General features: G+C 40.7%; 1 protein-coding gene across 3 annotated transcripts in view; it reads right to left on the bottom strand.

The window, feature by feature from the left end:
* AKAP6 (A-kinase anchoring protein 6) overlaps window positions 1–15,466 on the bottom strand; it is a 500,780-nt gene that overhangs the window by 228,121 nt on the left and 257,193 nt on the right. For all 3 annotated transcript variants that reach the window (XM_064570936.1, XM_064570937.1, XM_064570938.1), the window contains one exon: window positions 14,902–15,024. In XM_064570936.1, the coding sequence (XP_064427006.1) occupies window positions 14,902–15,024 (123 nt within the window). The remainder of the gene's footprint in view (window positions 1–14,901; window positions 15,025–15,466) is intronic.

Genomic DNA, 15,466 nt, shown 5'->3' with positions numbered 1-15,466 from the left:
CCTTGGTGGACAAAACTATGACAAAAGTGAAGAATGATGACTCATGAGGACTCATAAGAACAGCTATGGATCTCCTGGTACAGGAAATAGTGGGAAAGACCATACTCCATTCAGAGGCTTAAGGATCCAAAGTGGCTCAGCCTTAGCGGCATTGTATCGTCAACACAGACTTTCAATCATCCAATGAAATACTGTTAATGTCTGCCAGGTCCATTGAGGTCCATGAGTTTTGGGATGTTGGTGAACAATCAAAGAGGACAAAAAAGAGTTATTGCATCTTTTCTGGCCAATTTCAGGTTTTTTTAAGGGTGTAAATTAATAGATATTTACTGGGCAGTCTTTGCCAGGCTTAGAGATAACAAAAGGTAATAATACACAATACGTAATCCTGGCACAAGCAGCAAATAGTCTTTTGAGTAAAAGAGATTAAAAAAAAAAAAAAAAGCCAGTAGCCTCATATGACCCAGCATAGCATAAATGTGGAATTAGGATTTGGTGTCTAATAGAGAGTGGTGGGACCTTAAGCAAACTGAAGAGTAATATGCCCTACCCAACGAGATTTTTTTTTTTTTAATTAAAGTATCATGCTGGCCAAGTAAAACCAAGACTGTGGGCTGTATTCTGTATGAGTGTGGTAAGTGCTGGATAGGTGCTGTGGGATCCCAAGCTGGGCGCCAGGTTCTGGAGAGCCTTGCAGGGAGCTTGTGGAGAAAGGACGAATTTGTGTGCAGGCCTGAAGATAGCATTTATTGTAGCAGGAAGTGGGAAGCCACAAGCAGCTTGGTGTGGTTGGGACAGGGCATTAGCAGGAGAGGTGGAAGCTGTGGCTATATGTGGTCATTAACTCCAAGGGCCATGAAAGAGTCAGGGAAGAAGATGCCAGCAACACTGGAGAGGGACGGGTGCAGTTCTGTGTTCTAGAAAGCTCTCTCTGGTTGTTGTGCAGAGTTGATTTTAAAAGGGCAGACTGGAGACAAGCAGGCCATTTAGGAGGCTGCTATGGTAATACAGGCCAGATGTTTCTGCATGCTCACAATTTTTTTAATTAAAAAAGGTATGCTTTTCTTTTAAATGAATGAAAGAAGAAAAAAATGGAGAAAATCTTCTGTCTTTTTAAGTTTTTCTCAGTATGTGAGAGCAGTGTGTGCCAGAATTTAGTTCTTTGGCTGTTCTGATGATAAATACCAGAGGTTATTAGTCAGGAGTCTCCCAATGTGAAAGACATATTGAACTGATGAACTTTTACTCCCACTGTCATTTTAAAGAGATGGTATATATGCTGATGAATAAGGCACTTGATGACACTTTTTCTTCACACAAAAGGTTTTTACTACCCTAAGAAAATGAAAACTTGCTTTTTTTTTTTTACAAGGGCAGGAGGAAGAATGTGTGTTCAGTCAGAAAAGCAGAGGCTTAAAAAGTCACCTGCTACCTGCCTCGGGCCATCTCCACCCGGGCTCCACTCTGAGCCATGCTTACACCATCCCATTTTCCTGCAGGGGCTCTTGGTGAGGAAGAAAGCCCCGAGCCCCTGGGTCACGCCTGGCAGGTCCTCTTCTCCTCTCCCCAATGCCATCGACAGAGGATGATCATCTGGTCCTCAAAATATAACATATAGGGCACCTGGGTGGCTCAGTTGGTTAAGCGACTGCCTTTGGCTCAGGTCATGATCCTGGAGTCCCGGGATCGAGTCCCGCATCGGGCTCCCTGCTCGGCGGGGAGTCTGCTTCTCCCTCTGCCCCTCCCCCCTCTCATGTGCTCTCTCTCTCAGTCTCTCTCTCTCAAATAAATAAAATCTTTAAAAAAAATAAATAATATATATATAAAATTACCTTGCAAATGCCATATGTGCCAAGAATTGAAAGATTTTTATGAGTAAACAGTTCTTTGTTTAAGAACCTCCTAAAAACTTGACAAGGCATTATACAGCCATTCAAGTGAAGATTATGAAATCACATGAAAAACACACAGAACGTATTACAAGCCCCAAAAACGAAGATTCAGGATTGAGTCTGTGATGGCGGCACAGCTATGTAAATGAATAGTCCCAGTGCACAGAAACAGAAGACCGCGGGGAAACACAGCAAAATGTTAACATCATTTGCGCAGGGTAGGACTTGGAGTTAACGTAGTCTGGTCTCATGGAATGTGTTCTCAGTGCTTCGGCTTTCTACAACGGAAGATGAAAATACTACTACCTTCTAGGTTATTGTGAGAATTAGAGATAATGATTGTAAAGCACTGAAGCAGAGCCCGCAAATAAGTGGGACCAAAGAAAAATCATTACGACTTTTAAGTTCATTTTCTCTCTTTTCCAAACGTGTTCTGTAGGAAATGGTACTTTATGGCGACTTCAGGTGACAAGGAGCACTTACTGCTGAGGCTCTCTGAACTCTGCAGGTGCAGAGAGCGCATTGTCTTTGCTTCAATGTCACCGCCCAGCACAGGCCTGCCCACAGGGGGCGCCCAAACATAGATGCTGCTATCTGAGATTTGGAGCAGAGGCTGCGAGGACAGAGAGGTCAACGATTTGGGGCTTCCTCTTGCCTCAAGTGCGTGCTCTTGGGCGAAGCATCTAACCCTTCTGGGCTTCTGTTTCTTTATCTACAGTCCAGGCATTTGGACTCAATATTTTCCAGTCCTTGGACGCGTTGATTTTATCTTTCAGCCAGACAGTTCAGGATAGGTGGCTTGAGAGACTTTTTATTTATTCTAAACTAGGAAATTTTCAAAGGGGGAAGAATCCCAAAGGCCATCTAACCATTCATCTACCCCAGGGCAGCTCTGTCCCTCAACCATCCCGGGCAGATGTGGTCATTCTATTTTTAACTATCTCCAGGGAAGTTTCTTCTAACTTCTCATCCTGAGTCCACAACATCTCAGGAATTTGCAGCACGAGCTTTCCTCTGCTTCAGATTCTTTTGCCAAGTCATCTCTCCAGTGTGGGAGTTGGAAATCAGAAACACTGTGAGAATACGCCAACAAAATCCACACGTCCAATCAATCATCAAGCCCTGCCAATTAATTTCTCCATCCTCAACCCTTCCATATTGACTAACACTGCCTCTGAGTCAGGCCCCCAACATCATCCCTTGCCAGGTTGACTTTGACAGCCTTTGGTCATAGCCCCTCAAAACTGCATTTATTCCTTATTTGTGGCATGCCTGTGAAGGCGCAGGCATTGTCCTAAGCATGTGGGATGTGGCTGTGAACAAGGTAAACATAGCCCTTGACCTCACAGAGCTCACAGTTGAATGGGGGGTGGAGGATGTGCATCTTATAAAGAGGCAGTTGCAATTGACTGTGTCAAGGAGGCCATGACATCTTGTGGGTGCTGGGGTCAGCAGGGACTCTGGAGCTGGATGGCCTGGGTTCAAATCTCAGCTCCTCCATCACCCACCCACTGTGTAACTGTGGGGAACCTCTGGGGACTCAGTTTGTTCAACTGTAAAAAGGAAGAAATGTTAACGCCCACTTCATGAGATTGTTGTGAGGAAGAAATGCCTTTTTACCAGTAGAACACAGCCTGGCATATCATAATAGCTCAATAAAAAACACTGTATCACACAGAAAGGCCTGCCTCCAAAACAACTCTGAAAAAGATGCTCCTTCTCTTAAAGTCCTCCAATAGCTTCCCAGTAGTGTGGGATAATGTCCAGCCTCTGGCATGACCTACAGAGTCCTCTAAAAACCCGAAAAAGTCCGCTTCCCAGGTCCCACGTCTGTCTTGAAATGCACCCGAATTGCTTCAAGTGTCCAGTTTATGCCAGCCATCTCGCTCCTCCGAGATTCTGCTCTTGCTGGTACCTCTGGTAAGGACTGGTATGGACAGTCCTCCCCTTCCCCTGACTAACCCCTGCTCATTCTTTAAGATTCATTTCAGGGGTCAATCTCTCTAGCAAGTTTTCCCTGACTTTCTTCTATCTTCCCGGTTTGCACATTTTCCTAAGTATCCCCAGTACCCGTGCAGAGCTCAAACTGTTACTTGCTACCATGTTGGATAACTAACTGGTGATGTGTGTGCTTCCTAGCCATGAGCTCCTTGAGTTGCTTCTCACTCATTTTTGAATCCACAGTGCCTGGCACACAGAACATGCCTAACAAATGTGCAGGGAACAAATAAAGATTCATACCAAAAACCTTCCATGTAGCTTTCAGACTGCCCATGGCACTTTGGGAGATGTTGGTGCAGTCACTCTTCACTTGAAAGTGGTTGATAAATTCCCCAAATTTTACTCAGTGAACACCATGTAAATGAGCTGTCATGTTCCTTCACTTACAAAATTACTTGCCAATTACACTTAGATGATCCCAGTGTAATTGCCATGTAAACTGTACTCTGGCTGAGATAGCCCAAATCATCAATTTAACTTTACCCTCTCATCATATGGTACTTACCACATAATTAAATAAATGGTCAGCCACCACCACAATTGTATATGTCCCCAAACAAAATGAAGTGGCTACATTTGTCACTAATTTATCAGTTATGACAACATGCAACACACCTCCAGGTATAATATCAGAAGCTTAAAAAATTTAAAAGCACTATGTACTCTTGAGAAACAAATTCCAAGTTTGTGATCAAAAAGAGAAGCATTATAAAAACTTTGTTTTCCTTAAAGAAGAAGAAGAAGAAGGAGAAGGGGAAGGAGAAGGAGGAGCAGAAGCAGAAGCAGAAGCAGGAGAAGGAGAAGGAGAAGGAGAAGAAGAAGGCGGCAGCGGCGGGCACTAAGATATAAAGACAAAAAATCCTCGTTCCTCCTAAGGAGACTTTCTTCCTGAAACCTCAGATAATAAAAACATCTCCAAGCATTTGAAGGTGAGTTTCGCTCTTCAAACAAATCACAATTTCTTTCAAATAAACAGTTGCATTTTTCCTATGTGTGGAAGGCAAATGTATTTTACTGTGGTTGACATTCTTTCCTGATTGACTTGCTAATACTTCATGCAAGAATTAGATACATGGGAGAGACCCTAAATGCTGACAGTGCCTCTTAGTGACCACATTTTCACTTGCTTTTCTGGATGCCACCTCCACACCTAGCACAGGTAATCACATTGACTTCCCAGCATGGCCACATTAGGCCAAACGGATTTTCAAACAGAGGTTCTGTCTAAAGGGACCATTTGACTTCCAGAACACACTGCTCTGAGGCTCTGATTGAAAAAGAGGTCAATGCTGGCCCAAATATCACTCTGCCCCCTGCAGTGGAATAATTGATGCGCAGCAGCCCCTCCAGATGTGGAGTCACCGAGGTGATGGATGGATAGAAGTATATTATTCACATGTACATCTGCTAATATACAGGTCCCAGTGCAAACACCAAGACTTAAGAATATTATGTGGATTTAGGAGAATCCCTGAAGGACTCCACTTCCATTAAAAATTTGTTTGGCAGCCTGGGGCAGATCTATTCCAACTCCCACATGCTTCGTGCATTTGAGAGGGGGGGAACCAAACTGCTTTAAAAATAAATTTAATAAATTTTGTAATGTCAAATCATTAACATCCTGTCTAGTCATATCGTCTTCGTATTTTGAAAGAGCAACATTAACCTGTGGAATTTTTTTGGAAACCTTTCTAATATCAGAGTTAACATTTTTATTTTCCTTGGGTTTTCTGCCAAAGGGAATGAATTACATCCTGAAAACAGGCGAAAATATTCCAATTTTTTCCCTCAATAGGCGTTTCTCTTGTCACAAATACACCAGACAATACCCAGAAAGCTCTGTGACCAGAGTCCATTTTGGTTTGGAAATAGTAGAGGAAATAATTTAACTCGCAGACATTCCCAGTTATGGTTTGCTGGTTTACGATACTAGTTATAATTTGCTGCCTGTGATGGTTGCTCCTACAAATGCTCATTCATTCATCTAGCAGCTATTTTTAGTACCTATTATGCACTTGCAAAGCTGGGTGTCAGAGGAGACAACAAAGAGACCCACAAGCCATCCCCTCAAGTAGGTGACAGTCTGCATGGATAGGCAGAAATCCAACCTCTCTAGGGACACCTGAGCTTCTCAAACCACATATTCTTCTCAGGTCTCCCCGGAAAATGCTCACGATTCCCCCCCCAAATGAACCAAGTATCCTCACCTACAACGTGTTTATTTGATCTTCACAACAATCATCAGTAGCTTTAACAGGCACTTTTCTGTGTCAGATCTGTTTCAAGCCTGAAACTCTTACCTTAATACCACTTATATTGAGTGAACTGCTTCAAGATTCCAAAATTCCATGTGACACAGTAGGTAAGTCGGATCCGCACATGGGTCTACACAGGAAGAGAGGCGGGAAGTGACAGCACCCTGGCTCAGGTGAGTTAGGTCACGCACTGGCTTCTGTCCATACAGGCTCCTGCAGCCTGTGCTGGAAGTTTCATGGTACAAAGCCAGTCTGCAAACGTTCTCTTCAGCACTTAGCCTATCACTGCCCTAAGTAGGAAGTGCTTAATAAATGCAGTGTTTCCCTGGCACCCTAATTTAAAACAACGATTCCATCCCCCAAACAGCAATAAACAAAATAATAAATTGGTGAAATGTTTAGCAATTTTCAATTTTCAAACAATGATGAGAACTGCTGGGTGTCACGGCTCACGTCCTCAAACTGAGTCAGGCCAAAAGTATATTCCCAGGTGCTTTGAACGGTTCAGGAATCCTTTTAAACTGAAAACCGAAGACAATACTATTTGTCTCCTAGATGTACGGAATTAGTTCCAGGAGCCAAGGAACAGGGTCCAGGACTTCCACATGGCCAAAACAAGCCTCCCGTCCCCATACATCAACATCAAAATGCTTGCATGCTGATGAAGGCCCCGCAGAGCTTTCCATTCCCCAGCCACCAGAGGAAGTAACTCAAGTCTGGGAGTTGAGTATTTTAAATCCCCCAAAGAGAAGTAATGCTTCTCCCTATGAAACTCTCAGCTATTCACCTTAAGCTGATGGGAATCAAGGGGAACAAGCAAATGGAACTTCAAAGCTCCTACGAGGCCACCAGCCCTGCTCAGCTTGGCTGAGGGAAGTGGCGGCCAAACTCACACAGCTCAGGCTTTTGAAGTCTAACCGACTGCCTCCCATTAGCTGAGCGATACAGTCCCTGCAGTCCCGTGGCAGCCGCTGGTCTTGTGAAGCTCTGCCTTCTTGGGCCAGGGCTGCCTATCATCTCAGCAGAGAAAGGTAGCCGGGGAGAGGTGGGCGCCGCCGGGAAGCGTAAAAAAGGAAAGCCCATCATCTCTTAACTTTAAGCAATGAAAAATGGAGCAGAGGTGGAGATAGGAGGGCAAGCAAAAGAAAACCAGCTGAGCGTATTTGGGAAAATTTTCGTGTATGGCTAAAAACTCTGTGAGAAGTATATTGTTTTGTTTTTTAATGAAACAAATGAAAGCTATTTAATAAAAAATACGATATAACACAAAGTTCTAAGAATATAGATGATAAATGCATGAAAGTATCTGTATGGCGATTTTGTTAGCCAGGAACATTACCAGTTTAATCCAGTCTATCTTTATAAGTACTTAGGGTAATGACACATTAAGGAAAAATTTTCAAACCCTTCAAGGGTACCAAGATTAGGAGAACTGTCTGCAGGATTTAGGTGCTTCTCTGCCACCTTGTGGTAGCCCCCTCAAATTGCAGGTACCAATCCAAAAAAGAACAACGAAGTTGTAGAAGGTGGGCTTTAAAAGCTACCCCTATAAACACATACTCAACCTCTGTGCACACATAAACATGGACCCTACTAACTTTTCCAGACCTGTAGCAAAAGCTGTCCCTAGAGTATGATGGACTTGCATTACCTGGGGGCCCTGAGCTGCTGCTAACAACAGACACTAATGAGACAAGGAGGAGACTTTCAACTAATGTTTAAAAAAAACAAACAAAAAAAAAAAACACCTGAATGCTCACTGCAGTATTATTCGCAAAAGCATAAATAAGGACGTGGCTTAAATGGCCATCATCATGGGAATGATTACATAAATTGTGGCGCATCCACACAATAAAATATTAAGGAGCTGCTAAAAGTAAAATGGGTAGTAGATCTTCATGTACTGACAGAAGGATGTCTGAGATATCTTTAGATACAAAAAGCAAGTCATTGAACATTTAAAAATTCTTAAAATGTATGCACTTTTACATAAAGAGGTCCAAAAGGATAGAGAACAAACTATTTATGCAAGTTATCAAAGGGATAGTAAGACTTTTCACTTTTATTTTTACCCTCTTTTATATGGTTTTAATTTTTTTCCAGTGAATACAATGTTTTCCTTTAACTAGTTCCATAATATCAGCGGCTGCATGAAAGATGAAGTTTCCTTCACCTTCAGCACATGTCCCCCATGGTCACTGAGCTTTTGTAACATCTGCCCCCTCTTTCCCACGTAAATACTCCTTGTGATGTTCACATTCCCTAGTTCCACATACCCCCAGGTGGCCCTAGAGCTTCAGTCCCACTCTACACAGACAAGCTTTCTGCCAATTTTCACACTCTTCAATACATTCAAATCTCGGTCAGATCTGTGTCAGCTGTGGGGTGGCAGGCCTTGCTGTGTTATTGTCCAAGAGGTTAGTAGCCTAAGGGGAGAGTAGGGAAGATGAAATAGACCTTGGCAATGAGGTTTCTGACCATTCAAGAGAGAACATCAAAAAGAGAACTCTGATCCATCCCCCTCTCGCTAATCTATCCACTCTCCTCTGTTCTCACCTACCTTCCACCTAATCCTGACCCACAACCTCTCCAGTTTTCTCATGGTTAGACATCACTTCATCCATGCATTCCACAACAACCTCCCTGATCTTAGGCTTGTTCCACCCATGCCTAGGTAAGCAAGCTCCCTGGAACACACTGGTCTTTCTAGACTAGAATCTGAACATGCATTTGACACAGGCAGAGATCTGTTGCCTGCTTATCAGCCAGGCCTTGATGTCTGTTGAACCCTGGGTTCCTCAAACTGTTGAGATATCCATGTTCTTTTGGAACAGAATCCCCCTCTTAACATACTTTCTATTCACATCATAGACCAGGGACTCATTTCCTTAATATATACAAAACTCCCATAAATCTTGAAGCAAAAAGCCAGTGACCCAACAGAAAAAATAGGCTAAGAATATGAGCAGACAGTTCTCAGAAAAGAAATACAAATGACTCCTAAAAATATGAAGAGGTACTCAACTCCACTTAAAATACAAGAAATACAAACTAAACTACAAGATGTTATTTGTAACTGTCAAAGGGACAAAGATCACCAATGTGATAACATACTTCATAGCAAGGATGTGTAGACGGAGGCATTCTCATGCCCTGCTGAGTATAAACTGGTACAACTGCTATCAAGGACAATTTGGCAATACATAAAAATTGTAAATGTGTATAACCTTTGACCCAGAAATTTCACATGTAAGGTATTTACTCCAAGGATATACTTACAATGATGCAATATGATGAATACCCAAGGATATTCATTGAGGCACTGTTCATAATTTTTAAAAAGACTGCAAAGAACCTAAGTTTTCATCAATAAAGAACTAGTTAAGTGAATTATGGCATATTCATAAATGGAACACTGTGCAGCCATTCAAAAGGATAAAGTAGTTCTACATTTACTGATTCTGAATTATTGGTAACATAAGACAAGGGAACAAAGTTAAGTACACATATGCATTTGTTTTCAAATACCTTGAATAACTCTGAAAGAATATAAAGAACCAAGGAAGACTGGTTGACTCAGAGGAAGAGAATCAGTAACTGGGGGGACAAAGGTAGGAGGCTTACTTTTGAGTTTCTACCTTTTTACTACCTTCCTTTATTTACCTTTAGAATTTTGTGTAACATCCATATATTCATGAGTCAACAACAACCACCACCACCACATCTTAAAAAACAGATAACGCTGTCTGTACCAGCATATCTTTCAAATGTTATACTCAAATCCATTTTCCATTATGCTCATAGTTATTCTTTCTCTAAGCCATGGACCTCATCCAGTTAATCGATGTCAAACTGACCCTACCCCAATGGAATTTACAGTGGATTCATGTCATTCTCCTGTTTTAAAATAAAATCAAACCCTCAGAGAATCCCTTTGTTCCCAGAGAAATGTTCAACCCATTAAAAAGACATTCAATCTCCTTCACCATCAGCCCCAACCTGTAAGACCCCAACCTGGTCTCAGCCACACTGGATGGCTCACCACATCTCCCTTACCTGCCCATAAAATTTCCTCCCATCTTCTCTCCTCTCCTCTCTATCCAAAAAATTATATATGGCCTGCAAGGTCTATATCCAATTATTTCTTTGAACCTTCTTTACTCTCAGGAAGAACCAATGAAACTTCTCTCTGTGCTCCTAACAGTACTTGGCTTATCCTACAAGAAGTTTACTGCTCAAAATTATATTACATTTATCATGCACGGCTCTATAGGGGACTACATTTAATCTAGGTTATCTCCCTTAGATTGCAAATCCCTGGAAGAAAGAAGCCAAACGCATTCATCATGTATTCCTAGCACCTACATAATTGCCTGGCATCCACAAGTGCTTGATATACATGAACTCCTCATCACCATTTCTCCCCATGTTTTCTCATTCATCAAACTGAATTAAGAGTATTGTTCCTCCAACGCTATTTCTATGTGACTGGTTAATGTTTGCCCAATATGACATGGTACTACCTATGCAAATTTATCTCCCAAGTTTAAGCCAGGCCCCTGTGCTTAGTTCTTCTTCCCAACGCTTGCACAACTGTCTGGAGTCAGCTAGACTTTGCTTTCTCCTACTAGATATCTGATTGGCTATAGATGTAAAAAAAAAACAAAAAAAAAAAAAACCTGCTGGTTTGTTTTCCTGCAAGTGGTTTTATATGATGTGGCGCCCATTTGGTGAGTTAGGCATGCATAAAAACTACTTGGGAGATCAGAGTTATCTTGTCAGAAGCAAATATGGATGCGGAATGAAATCTCTAGAGGGAGAAGTTGCTGTCCTGCTCTGCTGCTTTACTCATAAGTACTCTCACTCTGAAGATATTATGAATTCTTGTAAAGGAAAACAGCTAAATAGTCTGCCCAGAACTATTTATGATGCTTCTGTTTATGATGCATCTAGTCAAATGTAGCTTTTGGTGACTTCTGTTTCTTTAGCCACTAAGAAAGGTGATGAGAGAAACAACCTAAATGTCCGTCAACAGGTGAAAGGATAAACAAATTGTGATAAATCTATACAATGGACTCTTACTCCGCAATCCAAATGAATAAGCAGTTGAAACACGCAACATCAAAATAGGTGAAAGAAACCGGGGGGTGGGAGGAGATGAAAGAGAGAGAGAGAGAGACAGATGACAAATTTTGTTTGACTCCATTTGTGTAAAATTCTAGAAAGTACAAAATAATCTTCATAGTAACAGAAAGCACATCAGTGACTGCTTAAGGGTTAGGGAAAGGCCAGGAGGGAAGGGAGGAAAGAATTACAAAAGAGTCATGAGGAAGCCTTTGGAAGTGATGGATACATTCACTATCTTGACTGTGAAGATGGTTTTATGGGTGTATGCATTTGCCAATTTGTCGAAACTTGTAGATGTATATATTTTAAATATATACAATTTATTGTATGCCAGTTATACCCCAATAAAACTGTTTTAAGAAGAAAAGTAGACAGAGGTGAGGAAAAAGGGAATCTGTCCAAGAATATATGTATACAATACTGTTTTAAAAGTGGTTTTCGAAGAAGAGGGATGCTCAGTACTCACAAAATACCTTTCCAGAATGACATTTTCCTGAGAATGTCATTTTCTAGGAAGACAGGAATTGTATTTTTGAAAGGAGCATCCGGGTTGCAAGCAGATGATTAATTATCATGGAAAATCATTGATGTATCATCGCAATTTCACAGTATTTCTTACAGTTAAAATAAAGCTTCTTCGTATCTCTCATAAAGGTATTGTGAAGCTTTAATTGATTTGTGTTGGTAAAAACCCTTGGTTACCGTCATGGAAAATAATTGAATTAAGTATCAAAATATAAATGTACAACTTTTGTTATTGTTTTTATGTTTGTTTTTCTTTACAATAACAGGGTGCCAACTCTTCTAACCCGTTGTTAAACCAGGGAAGACACTGAAGTCGGGGGCTCGCATGTCTGTTGATTTAATGTTAAATTATAGAATCTACAGAGGTGTTTAAAGAAACTCATATAGCTATCTCTGCATACTGGATAATCTTGTACATACCACTCGCCCACTCAGTAAGGAGCAGTAATGACTTATGCAAGTTCAATTCAAGGATATAAATCTCCGGGCTTAGTTGTATACTTTCTTTATGGGAAGGCAGACATTCTTTTGCCTTCTTTTGAGAAGAATAACTTAATATTAACTTAGCACCATAGTAAGGAAATACAGTAAAAAATATAAATGACAGTATCGATCAAGAGGACAATGTAGACATTGTCCTCAGAGACACAGAGTAACTCAGTTTGTTGGAGAGACATTTAAACAACAGGCTATATCTAGAGTAACAGACACTGTATGCAGCTCAGCAGTGACTTAGTAATTGTCCATAGTAAGTATCACTGCTGATCCATGCACACTACGTCTTCACTAACTGGTAGCCAGTATTATTCATAATTTCAGAAGTCAAAGTTGTGATTGCAACTTAACATTCACTGAGCAGGTCTGGAGAGCAGAGTACCTCACTCTTTGCAAAGCAGAGATAAAGATGTTCCTATGTTATCTCTCTTCCAACCAATACAATTAGACATGATAATAGAGAAAACTCATTTCAAGAAAGTGTTGATCATTAGGCAACAACAAGGTTATTCTTTAAGAGATAAACATTTTAAGGACTCTTAGCTATGGATGTAGCATAGAGACTCACAGCAAAGGGGATGGTGGGGTCCACGTTTTGGATGAGACTGTAACTATGAGGCAGGTTTATGTACATGCAATTCATTATGGGCAGCTGTAAAGAGTTTGGCAACTTATTAAGGCTAGAATACAGTAGTCACAGGCTACATGTGGCAATTTACATTTAAATGTAAGTTAATTAGAATTAAAAATTCATTTCTTCAGTTGCTTTAGCCACATTTCAAGTGCTCAGCAGATGCGTGTGGCGAGTGGCTCCCATGTTGGACAGTGCAACCTTGAATATTCCATTCTCACAGAAAGTTCTAGTGAATAAGGGTGGGCTAGAATGAGGCAGAGGCCAACACAGGGATGCTAAAGAAGGAACTCTGTAACAGGGACTTGAGAACGACAAATGTACAACTGTTTACAAAGAGGCCTCGTTGCTCAACTCCCAAAGAGAAGCGAGACCCTAGTTCATACTCTCTTAGCCTGGCTTTCAACAAACAACCTAGAGTTAAAGCACTCTTTATGTCCTCATGCCCTCTGGGACCTCAAAAACTAAATGTGTATTTTCCATAAAATATTAAATCAGGAGAAATTAAGACAGCACACTTAATGTGAAATAAAGTTCATATACTCCTGTTTAAACACAGATTAGAATTTCTGTCAGAACAATGCCAGTGAAAAGTTGACATTCTAATTAATACAATTTACATTATAAAGCACTGAATATCTTTATCTTCCTATTATGAAATGCCCTCTTTAAAAAAAAAAAAAAATCAAGGCTCTACTGAATAGGGAATTGAGTACCAAGGGCAATATTTAAAAACCCATGTACAAGAGAGGTGGTTAGGGTCACTGGCATTTTTACACACCATCCACCCAGGTCTCTAAAAAGGGAAGCAATACACTCATCCTCTTACACATAGTTTTGTCATCTTTTATCATCCACAAAACTATTTTCATGCAGCAATAGGATTTTGAGGCTGTTTTACTTGCAATGATATAAAACATACTGCAAACCGCAAACACCAAAAGCCTAACACCTCCTCGCTCTCCTTCCCCTCTTCTCCCCTGTCTTCTCCCTCTCTCTCTCATCCTCTCATTTAACATCACAGGGAACCGTCAGGAAACCTGTGAATTTGCACACATGTAGGACTCCCACACAATGTTTATTCAATCCAAATTCTGAGTGTGTAAGAGGGGCAGAAAATCAACCCCACAGTTGGGTACCCAAGGATTCGTGTTCATTGCCTTTGTCAATTTTATGCTATCGGTGAAAGGAATAAAGATGAGATCCTTAAAGCCTGAATTTTCATTTCCTATGACAACGTGCTTTTTCTTCATGCTTTATCACACTCCACTACTTGGTTTCCACCCCTTCATAATTGATATCGGCCATTTGAAGCATTCAGTAAAAACCTCATGAGGTTCATCAAATGTCCCCCAGTCTATAATTCTTGCTTCTAACATATTCAGAAGCATATTCATCCAAGTATTTTCAACTTCCCCTCCATGGTTTTCCCTGTGCACAGGGACGAGTGTAATGACAGTTGTATTAATTATATGCTGAAAAAATCACATAGCAGCAAAAATGATGGAGATCATCGTTTTAAATATTTTATTAAAATAACCCAGTGTAGAACAGATAATGTAGACCCTCTTGATAATGAGAGGTTCATTAATTTTACAAGAATTCTAGAAAGCTTAGAATGGTCATCAAAATTATCTCTTTCATTTATTTGTTTTTTCAGAAGCGGAAAAACCTTCAATCATAGCTTTAGAGAACAAGAGTCGAGCAAAATTTCTAAGGTATTTTTAAGTTAATTACTTACCTTTCTGGGAAAAGTTTTGAAAAAAATAGCTTGAAATACGAAGGATTTAAATTTCATAGTATATTACTTGAAATGCCTGTAAATTTTCAGCTTCTGCAGTTTACCCCATTAAAACTTGGTTTCATTAGCATATAATGACTTCTGATAAATAAAATTGATATTCCCCATAAACAAACAAGCAGTGCATTAAAATACTTCCATTACAAACAGCAAAAGTAACACAGTCTTGCCTACCAAGTGTGTCTCCAGGTACAGCTTAAGGCCATCCGTCTCTGCTTTAGGGGGTGTCCAATTCTCAGTGGTTTCCATGGCTTCATTTAACCACTGAATGAATTCATCCAGCTTGTTTACAAACCCCTTTGTGACAGAAAAGAGAAGGGGGGAAAAAGGACAAGAAAAGCATGTTAGTTGATCATTTCTTTAAAGCCAATCTGAAAAATTCCAAACCTCATGGAGGATAAAATTGATACCACTGCCTTCCCATTCTAGTTCCACACTGTGGAATGGAATTTCCACTGTTCCTGACACTGAAATCTATCAAAATAGAAAGACATTGTGCATGACTCCCTCTCAGTTTTTCCCTAGGAACATTTTTTTTCTGAAGAATTTGGATTGTCAGGTGTCTTTATAAAGGTGTCCTCTGATCATCAAAACATTTCTGGTGTCTGACAAGTGCCCCCTCACCAAAAAATCAGGTCAGGCCTGTGAGGAGCACTCCCTGGCTTTGGGGATAAAAGCATTCCCATAAAGATGGTGTTCTTTACTCAGAAACCAATGGAGTTGAGTTGCCTTAACTGAA

This window comes from Mirounga angustirostris, unplaced genomic scaffold, assembly GCF_029215605.1.
Source record: "Mirounga angustirostris isolate CCGP_5_RB_7025 unplaced genomic scaffold, mMirAng1.0.hap1 SCAF_9, whole genome shotgun sequence".
Classification (NCBI taxonomy): domain Eukaryota; kingdom Metazoa; phylum Chordata; class Mammalia; order Carnivora; family Phocidae; genus Mirounga; species Mirounga angustirostris.
Note: the sequence above shows the minus strand (reverse complement) of the source record. Positions and strands in the feature narration are given on the sequence as shown.